The 24,388-nt window shown below is 44.0% G+C and overlaps 1 protein-coding gene across 1 annotated transcript; it reads left to right on the forward strand.

Annotated features, from left to right (window-relative positions):
• The first annotated feature begins 4,359 nt into the window (after positions 1 to 4,359).
• Positions 4,360 to 23,856, forward strand: LOC147250992 (ras-GEF domain-containing family member 1C-like). Its single transcript, XM_086222609.1, has 14 exons — positions 4,360 to 4,727; positions 15,829 to 16,044; positions 16,204 to 16,326; positions 16,478 to 16,615; positions 17,582 to 17,803; positions 19,741 to 19,815; positions 20,213 to 20,314; positions 20,809 to 20,911; positions 20,993 to 21,072; positions 21,153 to 21,248; positions 21,328 to 21,423; positions 21,816 to 21,939; positions 22,026 to 22,098; positions 22,184 to 23,856. Exons 2-14 carry the CDS (start codon positions 15,835 to 15,837, stop codon positions 22,206 to 22,208), a joined length of 1,467 nt encoding a protein of 488 aa, XP_086078735.1. The 5' UTR covers positions 4,360 to 4,727; positions 15,829 to 15,834; the 3' UTR covers positions 22,209 to 23,856.
• Positions 23,857 to 24,388: the final 532 nt, after the last annotated feature.

The raw sequence follows: 24,388 nt of genomic DNA on the forward strand, positions 1-24,388 counted from the left end.
ACACCATATTCTGGCTCATGTGGGTCTCCCAGGCCTTATTATTGTATCTGTTCAGGTCTCAATACTTTCCAGATCTGTCTGCCAGAGGAGGGCCCATGGCTGAGTGTCAGACAACCTGCCCTTTCCTCCTCAACCACCACAAAAGAGTGTGCTCTTTTTTTGTCACCGCATTCTGTTTATTCCTCAATCCTTTCAAAGGCAGGACGGGTGGCGCACAGGCCAAGCCATTCACTGCAGGAGACACAGAGGCGCCTGGGGAAATGAGGACTGATGGCAGGGTGGCAGACTAGACGGGGATCTGCATAGCACTAGCAACTCTTTGGCCAGCTTGCACTCTTCACAAGTTGCGGTGGACCAACAAACGACAGACAGCAAATCTCCCGGCTCTCACAGAAGCACAGCTCTTTGAGCTCCCTTTTCAAGGTTTTCAATGTAGCTGTCTCTTCTGTTTCCTCTCCGTACTCCCACTCATCCTCTGGCAACGTCTGTCCGTCCTATTGTGCACGTTTAGCTGAACATCCCTCATCTTATATCGCGGCTCCTCTCCTTCCCATGTGCAAACCTATTTTATCACTTACAAACGGGGACATTCGTAGCATTAGACTGAAGACCTAATTTAATATTGCTTAGAGCCACTTTATATTTACAGCAGATGCAAAAGCAATTTCATGTTGTTTTGGTACAGTTTCAGCATAAATAATGAATATGCTCCTGGAGAGGCACATTCTACTGGGGAGAGAGAGAGAAATGGGATTGTTAGACAGAGGAAGAGGAAGAGAGGGAAGAAACAGAGAGAGAAACCGGGAGACTGTCACAATAGGATGGACAGCAAAGGAGTAAACAAGTAAAACTAGAACATCTGGGCTCCGTACATTAATGAGATAACTGCATGTAAGAGCTTACGTTTCTGCCGTCACCTCCACTGTCTGAAAGGGTTTTATCATTGAGCTACTGCTGGATGGTTCAGTGAATACGTAGCCTTTTCACCTAATCTGCGACTGTCAGATTTATTAGCAGCACTTCTCTGGTGTGTTCCCCTCATGCCAGCACAAGCAACAGCTTTTGATAAAGGAGCAGTGTGAGTCTTATATTTCCCATGAAAATTGTTTTTTGAAAAAGGAGGGAAAGAGTAAACAAACGTTGAAACAATCTGAGCGTGAAAGCTCGCCGTCTCTGCTACTGTTGCAGCACTTACACTGAATAATGTGATCGTCTGAAGGGAGAGTGAAACATTTGAATGTGTCTGTCTGCTCCCTCCGCTCCTAGTTAAACTGTAACAAGAACTCATCTCACGAGTGCAGGGGTGCTAACACAGCACTGGCGCATCTTTTCAAATCACCACACGAACCCAAAAACTACCAGCAACAACATTGGTTACCAAATATCAAAGATACCATTTTCAAATACTGTTAACCAAACATGAGACATTAAATCATCTAATCTTAGTGATAATAGTTTTTAAACAACATTCCTTATTCTGGTGTATTTGTTTGTATATAGCCTAAATCTGAAAGTGCTGGTTTGTGCTGTGCAGCAAGGAGGACCGAATTATGTGTAACACTGGGGAACGACATGCCCTTGCACTTCAAACACTAGCAAGATATAAGAAATCCTGCTTTAGAGTTTTCCAATTAACTCATTTCCAAAGTACAGTATTTAGCCACCAAATAATCCCAAACACAAACTAGACAGCAGTGTGTAGCTGTTTGGTAGAAAAAAAAGGAGGTGAAATTTGATAATATTTCAATTTTGCATGAAGGAGGATATTTATGTGCTCACTGTGGTGTGAATACTAGTTCCCATATCCACAAGGTGGCGCTGGAGAACACACACACACACACACACACACACACAAAATATCTCATGTTGCTGTACATCAAGGTAAGACTGTGATTTTGATGTCTTTTATAATAAAAAAAAAACATTTTTGTAAAAACAACACAAAAATAAATCATGAAAATAAGAAAAATACATTTTCTTTTGAGGCTTTGTCTTCATTTGGAATTTGAGGAGATTGCTAAACATACGCTTTGTCCACTGGGGACTTATCAGTAGCTAATGATCCACACATGCTGTACCAGTACAGTCCAGTTGGGCTCATATTAATATTACTTTAATGTTGAGTTGAACAGTGTGAAGAAATCGAACTGTAACATCGCATTTCTCTTGGCCGTAAAGAGGTTCCTCCATGGAGTATTTGATGGCCAGAATGTGATTGTCAGATTGGCTTTATGTATGTGGCAGACAAAAAAAACAGCTGGGAGAGAGCGGAATTCGGCCTGGTCTGCAGCTGTTGGTGTGTTCATATAAGAGTGTGTACATCCACCTCTAACATACTGTATGTGTGTATGACAGAGAGATTTGCCTTTGTAAAGTTGTCCTGCAGAAAGCTTAGCAGCAGGCGTCAGCGCTCCAGGGACAGCAGCTCAACACTCGGCCCCTCATGGCCCCCGACAAGGACCTTTACTACTCTGCATCTCACCCGCTTAATTATTTCTCTCAGTCTGTCCATCGCTCCCTTGTTCTCTCTATAACACTTCCCTGAAAATTAATTACTGCCCTCCAATAACTTAGATCTCTGACTGTAGCAGGCAGTGTAACACCAAGCGACACTCGACTCCTTTAACCCATCACTGCGGCTTGTCAATCCCTTCTCAGGAGGGAGACTTGGACGTTCCCTCATTGTTGCTTTTAAATTAGGTTAATTGTATTAATTAACTCTGGTTTCAGAGGAAATACAGCCTAGCTTTGAAAGTCGCGTTTCCATTTTCAGAGCTGGCCCTCTTATTCAGGGGTCACAGTTAGCAAGTGTCACTCAGGCCGTGTTAATGGAAGACGGTCTGCTAGGGGATTACAAATGAAAAGTGCTCTTATTGTTTCATGTAATCTGCGCACCAATGTTTGGACAACCTCAGCGGTCTGGAGCTTATGAATAACGAGATGACTCATTAGCCGAGGGAAGAGATGTTTTGGATTTATTTTCTTCTTTTTTTTTTTAAATAACATGCAGATTAATATTTTGGCTGTAAAACTGGTTTTGAAATCAATACAGTCCTGGTTGGACACATTCCTGTCTGCATTTTTCACAGGTTCAGTAACGAATTAATGATGTCACCAAGTACATCGCCCAAATGTTACGCCTGCTGTCTTTGCATGGTCTCAAGTGACATAAGGTTGTGCCTCGTTCTCTGGGGGCATAATTCTGTTCCATTTTGGTTGACAATATCAGTTTCACACCTTATATAGTCACAGAGGCTTCAGACTGGGTTAGGGTTGGGCAGGTAGAAACCTAGCAAGGATTAGGATTACCGATCTCCAGCATTACAAAATATGATTCTAAACACAATACCAGCTGGGTGGCACAGTGGTGCAGAGGTTAGCACTGACACCCCCCCCCCCCCCATATGTGTTGGCCCTGTTATGGACTGGTGACCTGTCCAGGGTGAACCCCGCCTCTCGCCTGACGGCTGCTGGGATAGGCTCCAGCCCCCCCCCACGACCCTTAACAGGATAAGCAGTAGACAATGGATGGAGGGATGGATTATTATCTGGGGAGGGTGTGTGTGTGAGTGAGAGAGAGAGAGAGAGAGAGAGAGAGAGAAAGAGAGAGAGAGTAATGAGAATCTTTCATTATTTACCTGCATTTGGCTGAAATCTTAACTGCAATATACGACCGGAAGTGGAGTTTGCCTTCAAAATAAAAGCCATAAACTATGAATTACTGATACCATCTGTAGTTCGCTGATTTTAGTGAAAGTACAAATGTTAAAAATTACATCCACACTGTCGAACACTCTCCCTGCTGGACAGTTGCTGAGTGGTTAGCACTGCTGCTTCACACCATGATGGTGCCTGGTTTGAGGCCATCCCAGGTCCTTTCTGTGTGGGGGTTTGAGAAGCTGAATGCAGCACAGGCTTGGTAATGCACTGGAGAGAAATGAATGCTGAGAACAACTTCATACAAATGTCCTCTGTTTGTGTCCTTGGCAGTCCAACATGAATCACCAACTTGAAGAGCAGAGTTTTCAGTCCTTTACAGGACTGCTGGATTTTTTTCTCATAGATGCAAAAATATCCTTCTGTACCATTGAATTACATTTCAAATGAAAATAACTGACAAGGTCCTGTAATGGCGGCTGGAATAAATCTGCAGAAAAATTGTTTAAATAGAGATCACACGAGGTCTTACTGTTTTAACATAATAAAAGGGTTTAATGTGAGCAGTTAGACGTTGGTGGTGGTGGACATGCGTTCCCTGTGTGTGGATCTTACGACTTAACCCTGGTCATCACATAGTGTCTTATTTTGAAACTCTCAAGCGGAAAACATTATCTTGCGTGCTTGACGGGTGTGAGTAGTTTTCTGTCCTCTCTCCTCTTTATTATCACTTGCTCGGAGGACGTGTTGATGTGTGGTGCCCGCAGCCGCGTCTCAGTGTGCGCAGAAAGGGACGCTCGCCACGCCTTCGGGGACACGCTTGAACACGGGGTCAACTCTGTCTGTGTCCGCTTTTCACCGGTGCACAACCTGTCCTTAACAAGCAACTCTTCCTCCATTGACATCCACCAGGCTGCCCTTGTGGAGTCCGGCTTTACTCCGGCCACCGATGCCAGCTGAGCCGGCTGCTGCTGTGCGCTAAACCGTTTGGGAATTATTGGAGCTGCAGTTGAATTAATTTTTCTTCGGATACAAGTCGGATCAAAGATGGGGATCACGGTGTAGTGCTGGTAAGTAGCCTATAAAAGCAAGGTTATCTCCCCACTGCCGTATTAGTGGAATGAGATTGCGCTCACGGCACACCCACAGCCTCTGTGTGTGTGTGTGTGTGTGTGTGTGCGCGCGCGCGCGTGTGTGTGTGCGTGTGTTCGTATGACAGACAGAGAGAGAGATCAGGATGTTCTATCATTATCAGCAGTCTGTTTACTGTGTCGTCATTGTTGAAACTTCCCGAGCAACAGTGATGACATCATAATACCTTATCGTGTTGTTGCATCACTTTACTACGAATGGAGGCAGAGCAGCTTGTGTGCGTGTGCGGGTCCGCTTCAGGGCGTGTGAGGAGGGGACTGCGTCTTCTGGCTCGTACAGGGGAGAATGTTGGCTTGCATGGACAGTAGCTGCAGATGACAAATGTTTATACTGGAGCAGCGGGGTTTTTGCCACCTGGTGAAAAGCTTATCTGGGATTTCTGTAATCATTGATGGTGTGTGTGGCCTCTATAAACTGATGCCCTCAAACATCCGGCTCTCTCTGCACATGAAGCTGAGCAGTATGAACAGGTGTGGCACTGGTGATATTCTACTCTGTTTTGCTGTTGTAAAATCTGCATCACCCACAAAAGCATCGGTCATAGCCTGTGTGTGTGTGTGTGTGTACTTGTGTGCATGGGAGTGGGGGGTGTAGCAGCTTACCAACACAAACCAGAGGGATTTATCTGCAGCTGAGTGCAGGCTGCATGAGTGCGTTGCTGCCTCTGTCAGAAACCAGTTTGGCAGGGAGAAACTCAAGTCCAGGTTTGTTGATATTACCTCTTAAGCCACTTCTCCTCTCAGCCAGCCCAGGAGGGAAGCACTGGAGTGGGGCATCACATTTCTGGATTTCCCTCTTCTTTTAACCTTCTCCCTCTGTTTAAGATGCAACCCTGGGAAATGTGTGTTTGCTCACTCTCACCTTCACTAGCAGTGTGTGTGTGTGTGTGTGTGTGTGTGTGTGTGTGTGTGTGTGTGTGTGTGTGTGTGTGTGTGTGTTGCTGAGGGGGCAAACAGTGGTTTTAGTCTGTGTCGCGCTTGTTGAGTGAGTCTCCTTTGTAAGATGCTGAGAGACATTTCTTTGATTCTCTCCGGTCTTGCGTGTCATCCACTCTGGATTCATTTCTATTCTGGAGACGTGAATTCAGATAGCAGCTTCTGCCTGAACAGCACAGTACGCTGGACGGGCATGAGTCACCACTAGTCTGCAGGCCATGTGGTAACAAGTCTGCAGGTAGAGATGCAGAACAGCTCCCTCCAATTCAGGCCAATTCTGCAGAGAATAACAGGTGTGATGTCTGGAAGGGCGTCCTTTGGTTTGAAGTGAGATTGTGACGCTCCCAGAGAGTGAGGACAGTGTGTGTGTTTGTGTGTGTCTATGTGTGTAGTAAGAGGGGGCAGGGTCTGTCTGGGGCAGGTAAACACAGAAGCTGTTAGTCTAGGAGCAATGACAGCTTTATCACCATCACAGGGTTTATGGCTGCGTGAGAATAGAGGTGTGTGTGTGTGTGTGTGTGTGTTTGTGTGTCTGTGAGTGTGTTTGTGTGTGTGTGTGTGTGTGTGTGTGCGTGTGTGGGAAATGACACAATTACACAACACCCACTACAGGAATGCGTGACAACATCCTCCTGGTGATTTTGTAAAATATTTGTGTGCATAATGAGTTTGAACTTATTTTTATTGCTATTTCCCAATGCATACTGGGAAAGGCTTGAAATTCCAACCACAGCATTATGTGTTGGGTATGTCAGAGGAACTGAAATGTTTTCTTCCTCCTTTTTCTTGCTGAAGACAAGACTTTTTTATACACGGGAAATTACATAACGTGAAAAGGAAACTAAATATCAATCATACAAAAGTCTTTTCCACCCATCTCACTATTCTGGCTAAATGGGGAAATTCCAAAAGTTCAATCAATGTTTGTGTTTTTCTCAACGTCAGCAGGAGCACAAAAGAAAAGCGCGGCAGGACATCTTGAAGGCAGGAGTACCTGACAGACCGTCAGATGTCCCTGTACGCGGTAGCTTTTGTCACTGATGTGGGGTTGATGAGCGTGATCTCGCTGACAGGTGGAGGTGGACCGGGGTCACATGTGGCATCACTCTGTCACAGCCTGCTGCTCTGTCACAAGAGCAAAAGGTCGAGACGGATAGAGAGAAAGAGAAGGATGGAGTGAAGGGGGGGAGTGATGGTTTGAAAGACATAAGTCAGGGTATCGCAGTGGGGACTCAACAGGCATCTAATTACCTCTCGACAGGAGCCCGGACACCATGGAAACACTCGGCTCTCTCCAGAGCTGGACATAACTGCCTCCACATGACTACATGGCTGCTGACAATGGAGGGGTCAGAGAGGCAATGGAATATGTTCCATAAACCTCTCAGATCAGCATACATACCTGCATCTCATAGAAGTATTCACATTTTAATCCTCACGTTAACTGTGGATGCACGTTTGAGGTGCCAGTTGGCGAGTGCGCATTACTGGAATCATGTAAAACATCACCAACTGACAGAGAAATGCAAAAAAAACAAAATCCTACTCTTAAAGATCAGGATCTGTGCTTCTTCTTCCGTCACTTACGTAAAAAAGTGCTGAGTCTTCAGGATGTTGGCTGGACAAAGCAAGGGTTTAAACATGGCCCTTTGCAATCTAGGAGGTTTTAATGAGCGTTCTTACAAATTTATTGATTAACAATTTGTCGTTAATGAAATTGTTAATGAAATGATTATTGGTTGCAGCCCTATTTACTGAATTAGAAACATAATTTATGTCAGGATATTTATATAATTGAAAATTTCTTTTTATTGTGTTAGGCGCACTGAGTGTTGTGTGCGTGTTCCGCAGGTCTCGTGATGGGTTTAACCCTGAAGACCAACCGTGCTGAGTTGAGAGAGGTATCACCACGGCGAGTGCTGGACTGAAAACAAGTTTCCGGACGGATGAGGAGACCAAACTTCTGTCTCATCTTAACGCACAAAAATCCAGATGGTTGTCAGTGTGCAGAGTGTAAATTGTAATCCAGAGAGTCAACATGTGAACACATCAATCTACTTGTTTGTTTATGAATGCAGCCCAGTCTAAGATTGTTAATCCCTCAAAGTCTCATTTTGAACAAACAAGCAAACAGTGTTCATATTCATATCTTTGTATTTGCCTCTAACCATTGGCTCTCTCTAATCTAATCAAAGTACATGAGGCAGGAACAGGCCAGGCCCCCCCCGACAGACACTAATTGATACTCTACGACATCATACTTGAGTAGTGCACATGCTGCTCGTAATGAGGAGAGCGATGGCAGGAGACGAGACAGCAGTGATGAAATTAGTAACATCTGATTATTAGATTTGCTCATCAGATAGCGCGTGGCTATCGCGCACGTTGGATTGCTAGAAATACCATTTCTCTGTGGCCGCGGAGATGAATCGGCTACTTTTGCTGCATATATGCTTTGTTTCATTCATCTATCATCTCTGAGTCACTCCACTGTGGTTCCTCTTTATTATTCCACTTGCCGGGATAGTGAGTGGCACTTATGAGGCAACTGAGATCGCTCTTCTCTCATTCCCCTCGCGGGAACATTGCATTGAGTAAATAGGAATGTTTAGAATATGTGACTGTTTGAAAGCCGTATGTAGGGCATCAGACAGACCGCTTCTGCTCATCTTCCATTATCATTTTAGTGCACCTCTTTCAAGTAGATTCAGGCCTGTTTTTTTCCCCCCCCCACAAATGTGAAGTGGTCCAAAAGTGGAGTCAGTGGATAATGGTGCTCAATTTTAGTGGCATAGATTTCCTCTCGGGCTGTGGGTTTTGTGTAAATGCTAATCTTCATTCCATCTAAATGTAAATTTTAGTAATAATTTGACTTGAGGGTTTAAACGTGTGCAAGTTCCTGCACGTCTCGTTGTTTTTTTATGAGATATAAGAAAACATGGATGCACCGCCGCCCCTTTTTGAACAGTAGGACAGATGGTTGTATTCACAGTGAAGGAGTGACTTCACTTCTAATTCCCATAGACACAAATGCACGCACACACACATTAACACAACACACAACACACACAACTGTGTCCAAACTCGCTCAGGAATGAGGGTGGCTGCGCATATAAACGGGGTGTGTTCGTGTAGGAGAATTCCCAGTGGGTGTTACATTCAGATTGATGGAGCTGGTGGGTGTGGAACAGGTGCCATGATGGCAGTAGTGCTCACACACTACAGGGGAATGCCAATAAAGGGGAACTGGGGAGTGAATCCCAGATGATTCCCAACCTGTGTCAGGCTCATACCACAGCTAGTAGCCAGGGGGAATGGGCGGGGAACTGGAATGCTTCTGCGGTAACTCAGCCCTGTGTTTGGCTGCTGTGTGGGTGCAAGTGTGCATGCATGTGTTGTTTTGAGACACAATGAACTCATTTGTTTTCAGCTCCACCCCACGCAGGCAAACATTAACCGACAAAAGTGTGCTGGTTTGATTGCGTTACACGTGTGCGGTGACATATGTGGCGTATTATGCGTACTCTGCTGTCAGCATGCGGCTCAGCAGCCAGATTGGCTTCGCATGTGTACCTCGCCATTCGCTCTGGACGCCAGAGCACTTTTGGACTACTGTAGCGATGATGATGGTGAGGGCAGAGCGCCAAAAAGACCTCCATGCCAGCAGCTCCCACCAGGACAGCAGACTGCTGCAGGGCCATCTGCACAGGCATCTTGACTGGGCACATTCAAATGTAGGGCTTGGAGAGAGAGATAAAGGGGGAGAAGGGAATGGTGAGACATGTGGTAGAGGAAGGGGAGCGAGACGAGAGGCTGGATGACAAAGAGGTGCTAACTTTTTTTTGCCATTATGATAATAAACCAGTATTCCATCGTGTCCGCTTTCAAAGAACATCGTGGATTATTTAGGCCAGAGCTGCACTACACTCGTGTCAGGACCAAAAATACACAAGGATGGGCTTTTATAGAGCGCGCACCCAAAATAGAAGAAGTGTTGAAATTGGAGTTAAAGGGGTGAACATGTGAATCCTGAATTAGAAAGGAAGTGTTAGATTAGTTGATGAGGAACGAGTCATATGATGGAGTCTGTCAGAAGGTGAGTCTGAAGTTGTTTTTCCATGATGTGGCATCAGCTCGACTGGTCATGTAGCACCAGGACATCAGTCGTTACACTTTTAGTCCCCCAGTGAGGCGACGTCCTTTACAGCTCCCCAATCAGCGTGTTTTATGGAAGTTTGTTCACTTCTGTGATTTATCTTCATCCAGAAAACACCATCTGCACGTCGCAGTCAGCAGGGTGCGACTGTCAGTCCAGCAAAACCTCACTTTTCGAGAGGTTTTTGTTTGTATTTAAGTTGCAATACACACATCAATCATCTGCTCTCCTGCTGATTCTCAGAAGTGATTGTAAACACAAGTGTTTCATTTCTGTTAAAAATCAGTGGTTTTACTGCAGCAGTGTCTGACAGACTGCCTGCTCAATGCTGGTTCTGGGGGCTTTGTCCCTCAAGCCCCGGGCCCTGGAGTTCTGTCTCCTGAGCCTCCAGCTGGAGGTGGAGGTGCTGGCCCTCTGGATCTGACATTTTTCCGTCCCTGCAACCCGCCTTGCTGCGACTTCTCTTTTTTGGCAGCAAGAGAAGTTGAAGTACAGTGGAGAACGGAAGGACATCAAGGCGAGGTGGCGATTCTAATGAGGATCCTGCCCGATCAATAAGGCTGCAGCATTCTCATGTCACCGGGAAAAAAACTACTTAGTGCCGATATGCACTGTAGGGGTGCTTAACATTCCGAGAGTCACCTTCTCATCCCTCTCCAGAGCCCATCTTCCCTCCCTATCTCTGCCATCTAATATTACTATAGTTATCGCATCCCCAGGCAAGGTGGCGGGTGAAGTGTTTACCTCAGTCTTTAGCTGTGATTTCTGAAATCAGGACACATCTACAGAAACACTGTCGGTGTTTGCGGCCGGATATTTGCTGTTCTCTAATGATGTGTTGCTCCTCCAAGAATTCAATTGTCTTCTTGTGCATGTTATGCTTTATCACTTCTGCAGGAAAAAGAAAAAAAAATGTTGCAAACAACATAGTGCAGCCCAAACAGTAGCAAAAATAAATGAAAGTATTGTATAAGTTGGAGATACGATTCAATTTCTAGCGCCGCATTTTGCAAACTTTCACAAACTATGTCTTATCTGTTCATCTGACAACGCACTGCATCGTACCTAAAAAAACAAAACAAAACCTAAAACTCAAGCTGAACAAGGCCTGTCAGTGCAAGATCCCTTCGGATTGGGTTAACTGCACCCTCAAGGATGTAAAAAACAATGTAGACATGCTTGTCTGGAACGCACTCAAGCTTGAGGAAAAAACGCTACAGGACATAGATGTTGTTTCTGATTCTGATTTTTTCTATTTTATCTATCTGATTTGATATATAACACAACAACCCTGCTATATTTATCCTCCCTCATGGTCATGTCCAAATATCAAAGAATGTAAAAGCAGAAACTCTTCAAACATTAAAAGTGAATTTTTATCAATCTTTCATTATCTGGTCTCCATGCGACCTTCCTCCTCCTGAACTTTCATATCAGAGAGGATGAATAGAGGAGCTAACAGTGCCAATAAATCAAAGTCTGCCGTGACAGTGCTGAATGTCATGAATTCTACTGAAGTCCTTTGGAAAAAAATGTCCCTGACAGCAGACAAAGCTCATACGTAGTCTTGAAATTAAGCAGAGAAACAAAGAATTCTCCCACCTGAAACACCCAGATTAATTTAATAGAGCTGCTATCGAGTTTGACCTTTGACCCTCTTCAGGTGACAAAGTTCAGATTTTCAGTTGATTTTTTTAGAATAAGCCTCTTCAGTTTTCACCCTTTTATTCTGTCATCGCAGAACAACTCGTCAACACACCCACGTGTAGGCGCACAACAGTACGTGAGCGGTGAAACAGGTTTTACAGAGACCAAAACAGATATAGCTACCAGAAAAGAAAGTTGTGAAACTCAGTTATGTCAAGAATGCCATTGTTTCATCAACACTGATAATACACACTCCAGTATACTCAAACCCACACATACACACACCCAGCTAGACAGTCAGGATAAAGGTTGTGTGTCTCCAGACAGCACCATTCTATTAATCATCATCGAACAAAGCAGGCGGATCCCCTGATGGCGATGATAACCACCTGACAGGAGCGTAACACAAACACACACGTGCGCGCACACGTACACACACACACACATACACACACACACACACACACACACGTGCACACGAACTCAAGGGGCTGAACAATGACAGTCCCCCGGTCTAGACAGGGCTGGCGTGGCTGGAGATCTGAGGAAGGATTAGAGCCCACACACACAACCACACTCACCTGTTCTTGGCTGGTTTTTTTTTTTTTTTTTCGTGCGGCATTGATGCAATATGACAGCCACAGAGGGAGATATGAGATACGGAGAAAAACATAATAGAGTAGAGCTGGGGAGATCACAAGCAGTGCTGAACGATTTGGAAAGAAGTACCCAATTGCAGTAATTTTGAGTGATAATGTAGTATTGTGATATGATTCACAATTTTATAAGGCAGAATCGTAGCATTTTTCACATTTTAATTCAAAAATGCATTGAACTGATCCTTTTATGTTGTGATCTGTACCAAACAAAGATATTTTCTTACTCAGAATACCACTTACATACTGGGATATCTCAGCAGCACTACAATACTTCATTTAGAATGGTATTTTAACACACTTTGCCTTAAGCAAATATTGCACTCCTACGCGCTGGATAATGCATTAAGCAGTGAGTGTAAACAGTAATAATACGTGTGATTATAGACAGTAGTGACACATGACTCCTGTTGGAAGTGGCTGGATTTCAGTTTCCTTTGGAAGGTCGTTTAACAAGAGTTTTGATTCTTTAGCTGGAATAATTCTGGACTTCAAAAGCAGTGATTTTAATGAGTCGCAATGAGCACTCCTCACTGAAACTAAAGTCATCTCTGACATTTTATCTCTCTCCACTGCAATTAGGTAAAGTAAGTGATTAAGTAAAATTCAAAAAAAAAAAGACACCTTTCTTCCCAGTGGACAACTAACATCTGGTTTATGTCCTCAGCAGGAAAGGGTGCAATTGGCATTCATTTTTGGCTCATATGACTGCAGTAGCCATGGGTGTTTATGGGCTCCAGCTGGTAACATGACACCTGAATGGACTCGTTAATTTATGCCCCCTTTTTCAGTGTAAAGCATCGACCAGCGTTGCCTGCAGACAAACACACACCTGCCCAGCACGGTGCTGCGAACCAAAAACACTGCAGCTGTACCTGATTTTCATACACGCAGCCAGCAAGACTGTACTAGCGGTTCATGCTAATTAGCTGCCAGCAGTCTCCTCAATAAAATGCTCATATAGTGACTGAAGCATGTCACGCGGAGGGTGCCACATTAACATTTTACACATGTACACAACGGCTTGTGGCTCACACTCCGATGTCGTGTTAAAGTGTTCTAAACGTTGAACGTGACACACCAGGAGGAATGTAGCAGATAAATACAGTTGTCATCCTCTTCACTCTCAGATTACGTATGATGAGGTCTCCAGAGCATCATGGGAAACCTGAGATTCAAAGGGTATTTTGCAAAAATGTTTGAGCCTCAGTGTGCAGATTTATGTAAGCCCTTTTTCACAAAAGGGGACGGGACAGCGGTTCATGTGCTCCAGACAAGCGTACAAGCTTGATTTTTGACATCACTGCTAGTACAGAAGCTATTCGTGGTCCACAATACAACATAGTAATGAGGAAATGCATCCCGCACACAGATGTTACATCTCTGAAGAAAACATTGATGTATTATATTAATTCTGGATTTTTCTTTGAGGAAGGAATATGTGGGATTATGTGGATCATAACGTGATTTAATCTGCCATTTTCTGTACTTGCCACTTGTGACCGACTGTTCATTAAAGTCTCATTGTTTTTCTTTAACTTGTGAGACTCTGAGCCCTTGAAGATTTGAAGATACTCGGAGGCAGTTTCCTCCTTCACTGTAAATCCAAACTTTTTTTTTGACTCCATGAAAACAAGACCTGGGTGTGTCATAGACAGACCGGATGACACACTCATGTAGAGCAGCTACCTGCCTTGCTTACCTGCTACAGACAGTGAGCTATAGGCTGACAGAGCTGTGATGAAATGATGAATCATAGCCAGACGATTGCTGGAGCGAGGATATTCGAGGAGGAGGGAACTACCTGGCGGGATTAGAGTGAACATGAACTCACCTCCCGTACGTGTGTGACAGTAAAAAATGCGAGTTTGTATGCATGCGATGATTCACAGGTTACATCCCGGACTTGTAAAATGGAGACAGAGAAAGTTCCTTCCAGTTGCTATAAAGCTTAATGCATCTATTTTACTGGATTTTTTTCTATTTTATCTATTTATTAGACCACGTCTTCTCTGCAGTAATCCAATCTAGAGAAGGTTAGTGCAAGGACACTACAGGCTTTCCCCCTTTTGAACCGAAGACAGCGAGAGAGGAAAAAGAGGAGATTATAGCAGCATTTTAGATGTTCCTTATAATACTTTTGGGTTTCCCCATTTGTGTCTAATTATCAAAAAGAAGGCGAATTAAAAGCCCACTGAAGTTCAGTTTGGTGTGATATACACACAGACGTAAGTTCCTAGTCTGTTTTGTCACCATGCGATGAATGTTATTATAGCTCTAAGGAGCAGTCAAGCTGTTAGTCCTCCTAAACCACAACATCTATTTTCTGAGAGATATGGTTGTGGGTGTCAGAGGTGTAAATTAGAAGGAAGCGTGTATATAAATGCTTCACAGAAGGACTTTCCCTCCCCCTCTGCCTTTTGTGTGCCTGTGTGTGTGTGTGTGAGTGTTTGTGGGTACAAATGCATGAATTCATGCTTGTGTGAGGGAACAGGGAGGACAAAGGGAACCTAAGCCCTTCACACAGAGGAAACTTGAGACATGAGCTGCACTACTGCAAGCCAGTGTGTGCTTGACCTTTCACCCCCAGGGACTTGACACACTGGTTTATCAAGGTGGCTGATCAGTAAAGGGGGGGGGGGGGTTGCTGAAGGTCACCCAAGGATGAAACAATTCTATTGTCAGTTTTGTTCCTGTGTCCAAGGGTGATATCGCTGATTAAGGCATTTATAAGCGATGCAGTTTGTCAAATGTGGCATCACACGAGTGGAGGAAATGGTTCTCTTTACACCCTCCCTCCTCGATGGAACTTATTCAGGCCCTCTCTTTTGTCTGAGCCACTGGCAGGACGTCAACATCAGAATGAACTTCCTACATGTTGGTGATGGTTTCACTGTCAGCATGTGGCTTTGTTGCTGTCGATCTTACAGACTGAAATGCTTTCAGCCGCTAAATTTGCATGATGTCGCCCCAAGACTGCAGCCCTCCTCAGTGATGATGAGTAATTCAAGGAGACAGGGTTGGTCAATGCGATCGGATACCTAGCTTGCATAAAGTGTTATATTTCCTCTCACCCTCTCATATATTGGTATCATTCAGCCTGCATGTAGTTGGACAAAACAGCAGCAAGCGATGATAATTGTACCTCGAGGATTGTAATACTCTGTAGTATCTCTACTCTACCGTTCAAGGCAGTAAGTGCTCCTCTCCATTACAGCTTCATCGGCTGTCCACCGAGGGAGGGAGCATGTTGAATTTTTAAAATGTGTAACCCAAAGCATTCGTAAAGACATAAGGGGCAGAGATGGAGGCCACACAATCGCTTTAAGGCAGCAGCCGTCTCCACAGTGGCTGGGTGACCCATTTTCATTGGCTTCTCGGCCTCGTCGATGTGGGAGATGTGGCAGCTGTCGAGGTGGGGGGTATTCCAAATGACGACAGTGAATATGAGATGATAGCAGGGAGGATGAATGGAGGACTGAGAGAAGAGGAAGCATGTGGTACATGAAACTACTTCCTCATACCAAATTAACTGTGAATTTCTGGTCAATAAAAACACAAACTTATTCCTCATTCTGTCTATATTTTGCTGACTAGCTTTTTTCTCTGTCTGGTTGTATTGCAGCCAGGAATGCCCCAGACTGCGTGCTCAGGCACCATGTTCACCACTCCCACTGGCTTCAGCCCCCATCTGGCCTGTGCTGAGCCTGGGGAGGAGGAGGAGCCTGTGCAGGAGGGCCAGGGGCCTGTAGCTTGCCTGGCTGATGGGCCCCCGATCACCTCTGCCTCCCTGGAAACGCTGATCCAGAACCTGGTTCCCACTGCCGATTACTACCCTGAGGTAAACCAGCGTATCGCATAAACTCCCTCAGTAAATCGATTTCAGTTGTAGTTCTAATCCTGCCTATTAGATCATTAGCTTCATGTCTCTGTTTGATTAAAAGAATCCTTTAATTACAGAAAGCGGCAGTGTTTTTATTGACGTTCTTTCTTTTGACAGAAAGCCTATGTGTTTACCTTCTTGCTGAGCGCCCGTCTGTTCATCCCTCCCCCGGAGCTGCTGGCAAGGGTGTGTGAGCTGTGCATCAAACAGCAGCAGCTGGATCAGAGCCCACTTGATACGGTCAGCACTGCACCACACACACAGTTACACAATTTAAAAAAAAAAAACACACACACTTATGATCTGCATGTCTAACAGCCACAGATAGTTTTGCTGATGGAGTCATGAATGCAGACAGCAGTAAAAACATCTTTCTCTTCTTTTACAACAGGCCAAAGTACGCAAGTTTGGTCCCAAAATTTTGCAGCTGCTGACGGAGTGGACAGAGACATTCCCCTCAGACTTTAGGGATGAGAAGATGGTTGGGCTGCTGAAAGACATCATCCACAGAATAGCTGCGTGTGATGAGGTACGTGCACGTTTACAGTTTTAAGAGGATACTGGATGCATCGCTGTGGTCATTATAACAAATATAAGCATCAGTGAGGAATCCACTGATGGGGAATGAAATTCAATTATCATCACCAGAACTGTGGCAGGGTGATGGTGAGAAGCCAGAGCTCCATGTTACACAATCTTGCATTACAGTGGAGAGGAGGCGAGATAAGAGAGGAAGGAAGGATGTGAGTGGAGTGGTTCTTTCTGCAGCCTCAAGGGAAAATAGAAAGAGGGAGATGGATGGAGAAAACTGTGTGTGTGCGCGCGCGTGTGCGTGTGTATGTGTGTGTGTGTGTGTGTGTGTGTGTGTCTGCGTGTTTGGTGTTGGGGGGCACAAAGAGCAGAGGAAGAAGGTAGAAGAGGAGGATGGTGTGGATTTGGAGTAGATGAGGAGAAGAGGAAAATGGAGGGAGGTGAAGGGAGGACAGCTAGTGGGGAAGGGCAGGTGGTGATGAATGTGCAGCTATTTACAGCTGTGTGTGTGTGTGTGTGTGTGTGTGTGTGTGTGTGTGTCTGTGTGTGTGTGTGTGTCTGTGTGTGTGTGTGTGTGTGAGAGAGTTGTGGCTCTAGGTCATTTTTCTGACGGATTGACCTAACAACCTCTCTAACTCCTGAATGGAGGCGTCCAGACACACATTCATTGCATCTTTACATTTCTCTGTCACTGCTGCATTAGTAAAAGCATAATTGTTCATGTTGTCTTTAAAGTAATAATTGTTTAAAAGTTTTGATCAAATCGTTCTTTGAATAAATAATAGACCAATTGCATGTGGGCTCACAACAGGCTCAGTAGTTCTTTGATTTATGCCAATCATTGATCTTTTAAAGCATTAGTTAATTATTTAGCGGCATTAATTAAGACTTTTCCTCTCCTCTCCTCTCCTCTCCTCTCCTCTCCTCTCCTCTCCTCTCCTCTTCTCTCCTCTCCTCTCCTCAGGCATACTGGAAAACCTTGAACCAGGTGCTACAGAAACTCAGTCAGCGGCTGGCCCTAATGAGTCAGGGGGAAGAGAGCATCGTCAGGGTCTCCCTCAATGCCTCCTCCATCTCCGACAAGCTGGTGGCCTTCAAGACTAAGCCTCCGCCCATACAGAAGGACATGCTCTCCATCTGCAACGACCCCTACACGCTGGCACAGCAGCTCACACACGTGGAGCTGGTGAGGAGGGAGGGAGGGAATTAGACCGAGGTCAGGCTAAGAAATGATAAGACAAATAGATGAGGAGAGGAAAGGATGTTGCGAGAGGGGTGGAGCTGGATGGAGTTTCGGCCAAGGACATAAACATGGAACATGAGATATTAAACGTGTAGTTGGAGGAAAGAAAGGGTTTTGAAAAACTCTGTGGTGCAACCTTGATTATTACTTGTCAGCTATTCCAGCGCGAACTGAGCTACAGCCAGAAGAACAAAGGGAATAATGCAGTCAAACATACAGGGACAAAAGCAGGCACATGGCCACATGTATCTAGGGGGTGGTTGTGTGTGCGCACACGCGTGTGGGGGTGTGTATGTATGTCTGCCTGAGTAACCTCGAACCCTCGTCTGAGCGGTGACATCACCCTAGAAGTCAGTGATGTGCCCGGGGCTTCAACAGAGTGGATGAAACCGCTATGGATTTATGTGACCTGACAGCCACACACACGCACAACTACACACACACACACACACACACACACACACACACACACGCACAAGTACACACACACACACACACGCACAAGTACACACACACGCACACACGCACAAGTACACACACGCGCACACGCACAAGTACACACACGCGCACACACACGCACACACACACACACAAATAAAAAGAGACAGACAGGCATGCACAGGGCACACATAATGACTTTAAACCTCTCTTTTACAATCAAGAACTGCAGCAGAACACAAAGCTCATATCAGGAGAACAGTCAGTCCAAAAGTGTAATCCAGCAAATGTGCAGGGGTAAACAAACATAAACTCAATTAAAATGTGCCATTAGTCAAATCATTTTGTCCTTGATGTGGTAAAAGATCTTCAATCAGCAGGTGTTATAGCTAAGACAATATTAGAGCATCTACAATGCAATTACAGTTCAACTAGAAAGCAATCAGAGAGCCATGACGAACTTTGACACTGGTCCTAATTAAAGCTGCAAGCAGGGATGAATGGATTGTAACACCCAGGCGTGTGTGACAGTCACTTCTTCATCCATGAGGTGGAGCTATAGAACACACACTTTCTATATATCGCATCTCTATACAGCTTGTGAAGGCAACAGAGTTTAATTTTGATTCAAACGATGTTACATCAGGTGTATTCCTGCTAACCTTAGGGTGGTGCTATGACTTATTTGCCCCAAAATTTCACTGGTCCTTTCCTGGCCCATACAACACCCCTTGGCCAAGTTTGGTGAAAAATAACATCATCATTTTTGTGTAATCCTGCTGGTATACAGATAAATGCCACAGAAAAATGCAAAAAAATCTAGCAAAGGAGGACAATCCAGACGACATGTAGTGGGTCTGCATGCTTGGCTTTATTTTTTAGTTATTTGGCCGTTGAACAACTTTACTGCGCTTGTGACAAATTATTCATTGTAGGTTTTTTTTGGGGTTTTTTTGGTAGTCAATTATTAGGAGTCAATACAGTAATTCAAATTGTTCCAAGAGACATGATAATCGCTTGCTACGTCAAAAGCTTTAAATATACAGTATGTAAACGTGTGTGTGTGTGTGTGTGTGTGTGTGTGTGTGTGTGTGTGTGTGTGTGCATTTATCATGATCTGTGCTCTGTCTCTATGTATGGGATGTGTTTTGAGATTGTGTTGGATTAAATGAGTCATTTTGTTTTGCGCATGCATGCGACCCTGCAGTTGTCTGTTAACCGAAGGGAATGTTGACACAAATGTCACTTTGAGGAAATATAATTCCAGTGAGTCACGTCAATGAGTCATTGCTTCCCCTTATTGATTGCCTTCCATTACTGAAATGAAAGAATTATTAATAGGACTACCTTTATCGGCGTGTGTGTGTGTGTGTGTGTGTGTGTGTGTGTGTGTGTGTGTGTGTGTGTGTGTGTGTGTGTGTGTGTGCGTGATATTTTTCTAGGAACATTTGAGTCATATTGGGCCAGAGGAGTTTGTCCAAGCCTTTGTTCAGAAAGACCCACTTGATGGAACACAGGTATTTCTTTGTTTAATCTTGTATTGTTACATTTTCAAATGTAAATTTTAAAGGAGACAGAATTTTTTAATCTCAGTTATTGTGCTTTATTTCTTCATCCCAGTTGAATACTTTTACTCTCTTTTTGGGGTTTTTCTTTATATTTGCTTGCGGTCCCTTCCCCCTGCTCTCTATTGATGGTGTCATTTCCGCTCTCAGCTCACTGTCTAAGTCATTTACGCTCATGCGGGGGTCAAACTACAGACAGGAAGCCAATTAGCATCACAAGAATTCCCTATGGATGCATTTCCTATACCCACTTGTGTGTGTGTGTGTGTGTGTGTGTGTGTGTGTGTGTGTGTGTGTGTGTGTGTGTGTGCGCGTGCATGTACATGTGTTTTGACACGTGTTTCATCAGCAACCATGCTTCAGCGACCAGAAGAAAAAAACTACCAACCTGGAGGCTTATGTCAGGTGGTTTAACAGGCTGTGTTACCTGGTTGCTACGGAGATTTGCATGGTGAGTAGAAAAGTGGGTGCATCACATGTAGTTTCATTAGTGACTGAAGATATGCTGACTTCTTGAGACTTGTAAAATAAATACTGATATTTAGGGTTTTTTAAATTCTGGAAATGGAAAATATCAATGACACAGTATAGCATTTGGATCCATATTTTCAAATATTTTTTATCTTAAACTCAGTATTTCTGCCTTATATAGATTTTAAATAGTTTTTTTTAATTACTCATAGTTTTTTCATCTGAGTTAAATTATTAAAGATATTCTATCATGAAACTGTTGCATTTCATTGTATTAGATCCTTACGAAAGCGGCTTGTTTCGACAACTGCCAGTTGCGTTTGGCTGTTATGAGTCATGACTGCCCCCTACAGGTTTTTTTTAGTATCATTACATCTCCATTTACCTGCAAGAGGGTTTTATGAGAAGTAAACTTAAATGTCTTTCAGGTTCAGTAGTGGTGCTGTGTCATTTCTTCTTCTTTCATCCCTGCAGCCTGCAAAGAAGAAGCAGAGAGCCCAGGTGATTGAGTTCTTCATCGATGTTGCCAGGGAGTGTTTCAACATTGGGAACTTTAACTCCCTCATGGCCATCATCTGTGAGTCTTTTCATTTTAATTGTCTGTTTGATTGGATTCTCATGCCTGTCATTGTATTCATAGTTAAATATCCTCTTGTAGCTGGTATGAACATGAGCCCTGTGTCACGGCTGAAGAAGACATGGGGCAAAGCAAAGACGGCCAAGTTCTTCATTCTGGAGGTAAACGCACTCTCCAGCCGTCGCCTCGCTCAGAGGTACACACCGGATCATAACAAGAGTGCTTCTGTTTGCCTTGACAGCATCAGATGGATCCAACAGGAAACTTTTACAACTACAGAACTGCACTGAGGGGCGCCGCCCATCGCTCTCAGACTGCCAACAGCAACAGAGAACGGGTAGGGCTCGACACTGCGCCGCCATCTTCACTCTGCTATCATCACATGCTTCATCTTCCTCTTTTGCTTCCCTCCTCAGATTGTAATTCCCTTCTTCAGTCTGCTGATCAAAGATATCTACTTTCTCAATGAAGGATGTGCCAATCGGCTTCCCAACGGCCATGTAAACTTTGAGGTGAGATGCCACCTTTCCTCTTTACAGTAACAACTCATTTATTTACCTGTTGACCCCCAAAACATTGGCTTGTGTCACATTGTAACTGTGTGCGCGTGTTTGTGAGCTCACTTTTCCCTGTAATATAAAGTCCTGCATCTATATGAAAGCAACACTATGCACCTCAAGCTTTGCTTTCTGTCTGGAACACATAATCGAGCACTAAAAATGTCCCATTTGTGCACAATTTTTCTTCCCGAATGATATAATTTGTGTGTGAGATCAAATTAGTTTAGATTTTTTTAAAGAAAAGAAAACATTTTGCATTCTGATAACAAGATTAAAGGCTTCAGAGGGAAAATTGAAACACTTGCGAAGCATTTTTCTGAAGAAACTATCAATATATTTTTCAGAAATTTGTGGAGCTGGCGAGGCAGGTTGGGGAGTTCATGACATGGAAGCAGGTGGAGTGTCCATTTGAAGAGGACCAGGCCATCCTACACTACCTCCACACTGCCCCCATTTTCAGTGAGGATGGTCAGTATTTAAACTGTAGTTCCACATATCTCCATCATAGCTAACAATTACTCACACTCTTCTCCTGTCTCACCTCCCTCCCCCAGGACTCTACCTCGCCTCCTACGAGAGCGAGAGCCCTGAGAACCAGGTAGAGAAGGACAGGTGGAAAGCACTCAGGTAAGGACATCAGTCAAATAAGAGATGCAGACCAGTTAATGAATCTGAGCTCTTCAAACAAACATCTCCCTCTTCCTTCTCTCAGGTCTAACGTTCTGGGAAAGACATGAGGCCCTGACGGCAGCTAACCCCTCTTCCTCCCACCAGCGAGGGAGTGTGTGTGTGTGTGTGTGTGTGTGTGTGTGTATGTTTGTGTGTGTGTGTGTGTGTGTGTGTGTGTGTGTGTGTGTATATACGTTTACATTGCACTAAAATGAACTGTGAAGGAGCCAAGCTGGTACTTAGGTGTTTTTCTATGAAGAACTGATGAACGGGATTCATCAAGAAGAGTGTGACAAAAAAACAGACAAAAAAAAAACAACAACATGGAACTGTAATACAAAAAAAATTAAGCTATGATAACTGGAGCAAAACGCCATTGCAGCTTATTGAGTATGTCAGAGAAGGAAACTCTTCTCCTGTTGATGTGTGTTTACTCTGTGATGATATGTTTACTACCATAGAAAGTACAGTTACAGGGAAAAACACTTTATAATATGAAATTCCTACTGATGCTATTGTTGTTTTTGTATTTGCTTCCCTCCCTCCCTCCCTGTCTGTCTGTCTGTCTGTCTGTGTGTGTGTGTCTCTCTCTCTCTCTCTCTCTCTCTCTCTCTCTCGTCACTCCAAAGCCTTGATAGGGTTTTTTCCATACTTGTTACAAAACTTACAAAGATGTGAAGGGCGCTGGCTAGCCCGTATCAGCTGTCAAATTTTATAAGTCTACTGAAGGAAAAACTGTGTGTGTGTGTGTGTGTGTGTGTGTGTGTGTGTGTGTGTGTGTGTGTGTGTGTGTGTGTGTGTGTGTGTTGGGTAAGACTGCCTCAAGCATTTTACTAGTTCACCTCACATGTACTTTTTTGTGTACGAATTTGTGTGTGTGTGTGTGTGTGTGTGTGTGAGTGTGGTCCAGATGAGGAACCTGTTCATGCACGAGAATGATTGGAGACGGCTCTCTTAATATGTGTTTAATTTATTATGTTTTATTTTGCGGTGGGTGGGGGGAGGTAACAACAGTGTTCACTCCTTTAAAATGTATTGTGCCATGAATGCAACAAAACCACAGCATCACGTCACAGCACCAGTGCAGTTGTAGATTGTGTACAGGTGACATTTAGCTCTCATCTTTCTGCTCCTCAGGAAGTTTTTTCTCTGACTGACGTTCAGTTGTACGATGTATTTATGGAGATTTTTGTGCTGACAGACAGCGTCATTTTTATTTGTACCTTTCATTTACTGAATATGAAGTAGGATGGCATGCTAACGACAGGTGTTTTTAAAGGGGCATTACGAGGATTGACCTTGTACAGACTACTATCGCAGGTGTGGGGTTGTGAGGGAAACCTGTGCCATATCCATCACTGGTTGTCATGACGATTCAGGTTCCTCAGACTTGAGATGTCTTTGTTTTGTGCGTTTGTCACTGAGCTTTGTTTTTGGCAATTTAGTTGTGCTTTGGGAGCCATTTTTAAGAAGTTAGAACTCTGTAATTATAAGCTTTTTAAAACAGTCTTATTTAGTTTGCTTTAATTGATCGATGTCAGTGTTCTCTCTTAAGAAGCACCTTTCCCTCTTAATAACAATAACTTAATTCTCCCTCCTCCTTTATCAACAGTAAACTCGCTTTTCCCTGTAACCCCTTCCCCAGACGACTCTAGAGAGCCAGAGCTGTGACGTTAAACCTGCCGTTCAAGGACATGACCAGTTTTAATAAAATTTTGCCTGTGTTGAATGTGTGTGTCATTTAACTGCTTCTGACATGATGTCAAATCTGCTGATTTTAACTGAATTATTTTCCAGCTTAAAACTATCCACATTCGCGGAGGGCAGTCGGAGGATTGCGGTGTTTTCCTGTTTGTTAAGAGGTTTGACTCTTAGATAGATTAACATATCCTTAATGTGTATTAAGTGTGTAAATGCCTCAAATGCTGGGAAATACTCACTAAACACACACTGAAGATTCTTTACAGTGTTTTTGGGGCACATAACAGCCCAAAAATCACTGTGATCTTACATATAAGAAGAAGTACAACTGAGTATTTTGACAGAGTTCATCAACGATTAATTTAAAATGTGTCACAAAAGGTGAAAATACACCCATAGCTGATGATTTCATTGATAAAGTGTACAAGACTAGGTTATTGTATAAAATTAAAAGACACTGGATTTAAAATGAGGCTGCACGGTGTTGCAGTGGTCAGCACTGTCGCCTCACAGCAAGAAGGTTCCGGGTTCCAGTCCCAGCCTGGGT

Source organism: Aulostomus chinensis, chromosome 13 (assembly GCF_037954235.1).
Source record: "Aulostomus chinensis isolate RoL2024-O1b breed Wild chromosome 13, RoL_Achi_v1.0, whole genome shotgun sequence".
Classification (NCBI taxonomy): Eukaryota; Metazoa; Chordata; class Actinopteri; order Syngnathiformes; family Aulostomidae; genus Aulostomus; species Aulostomus chinensis.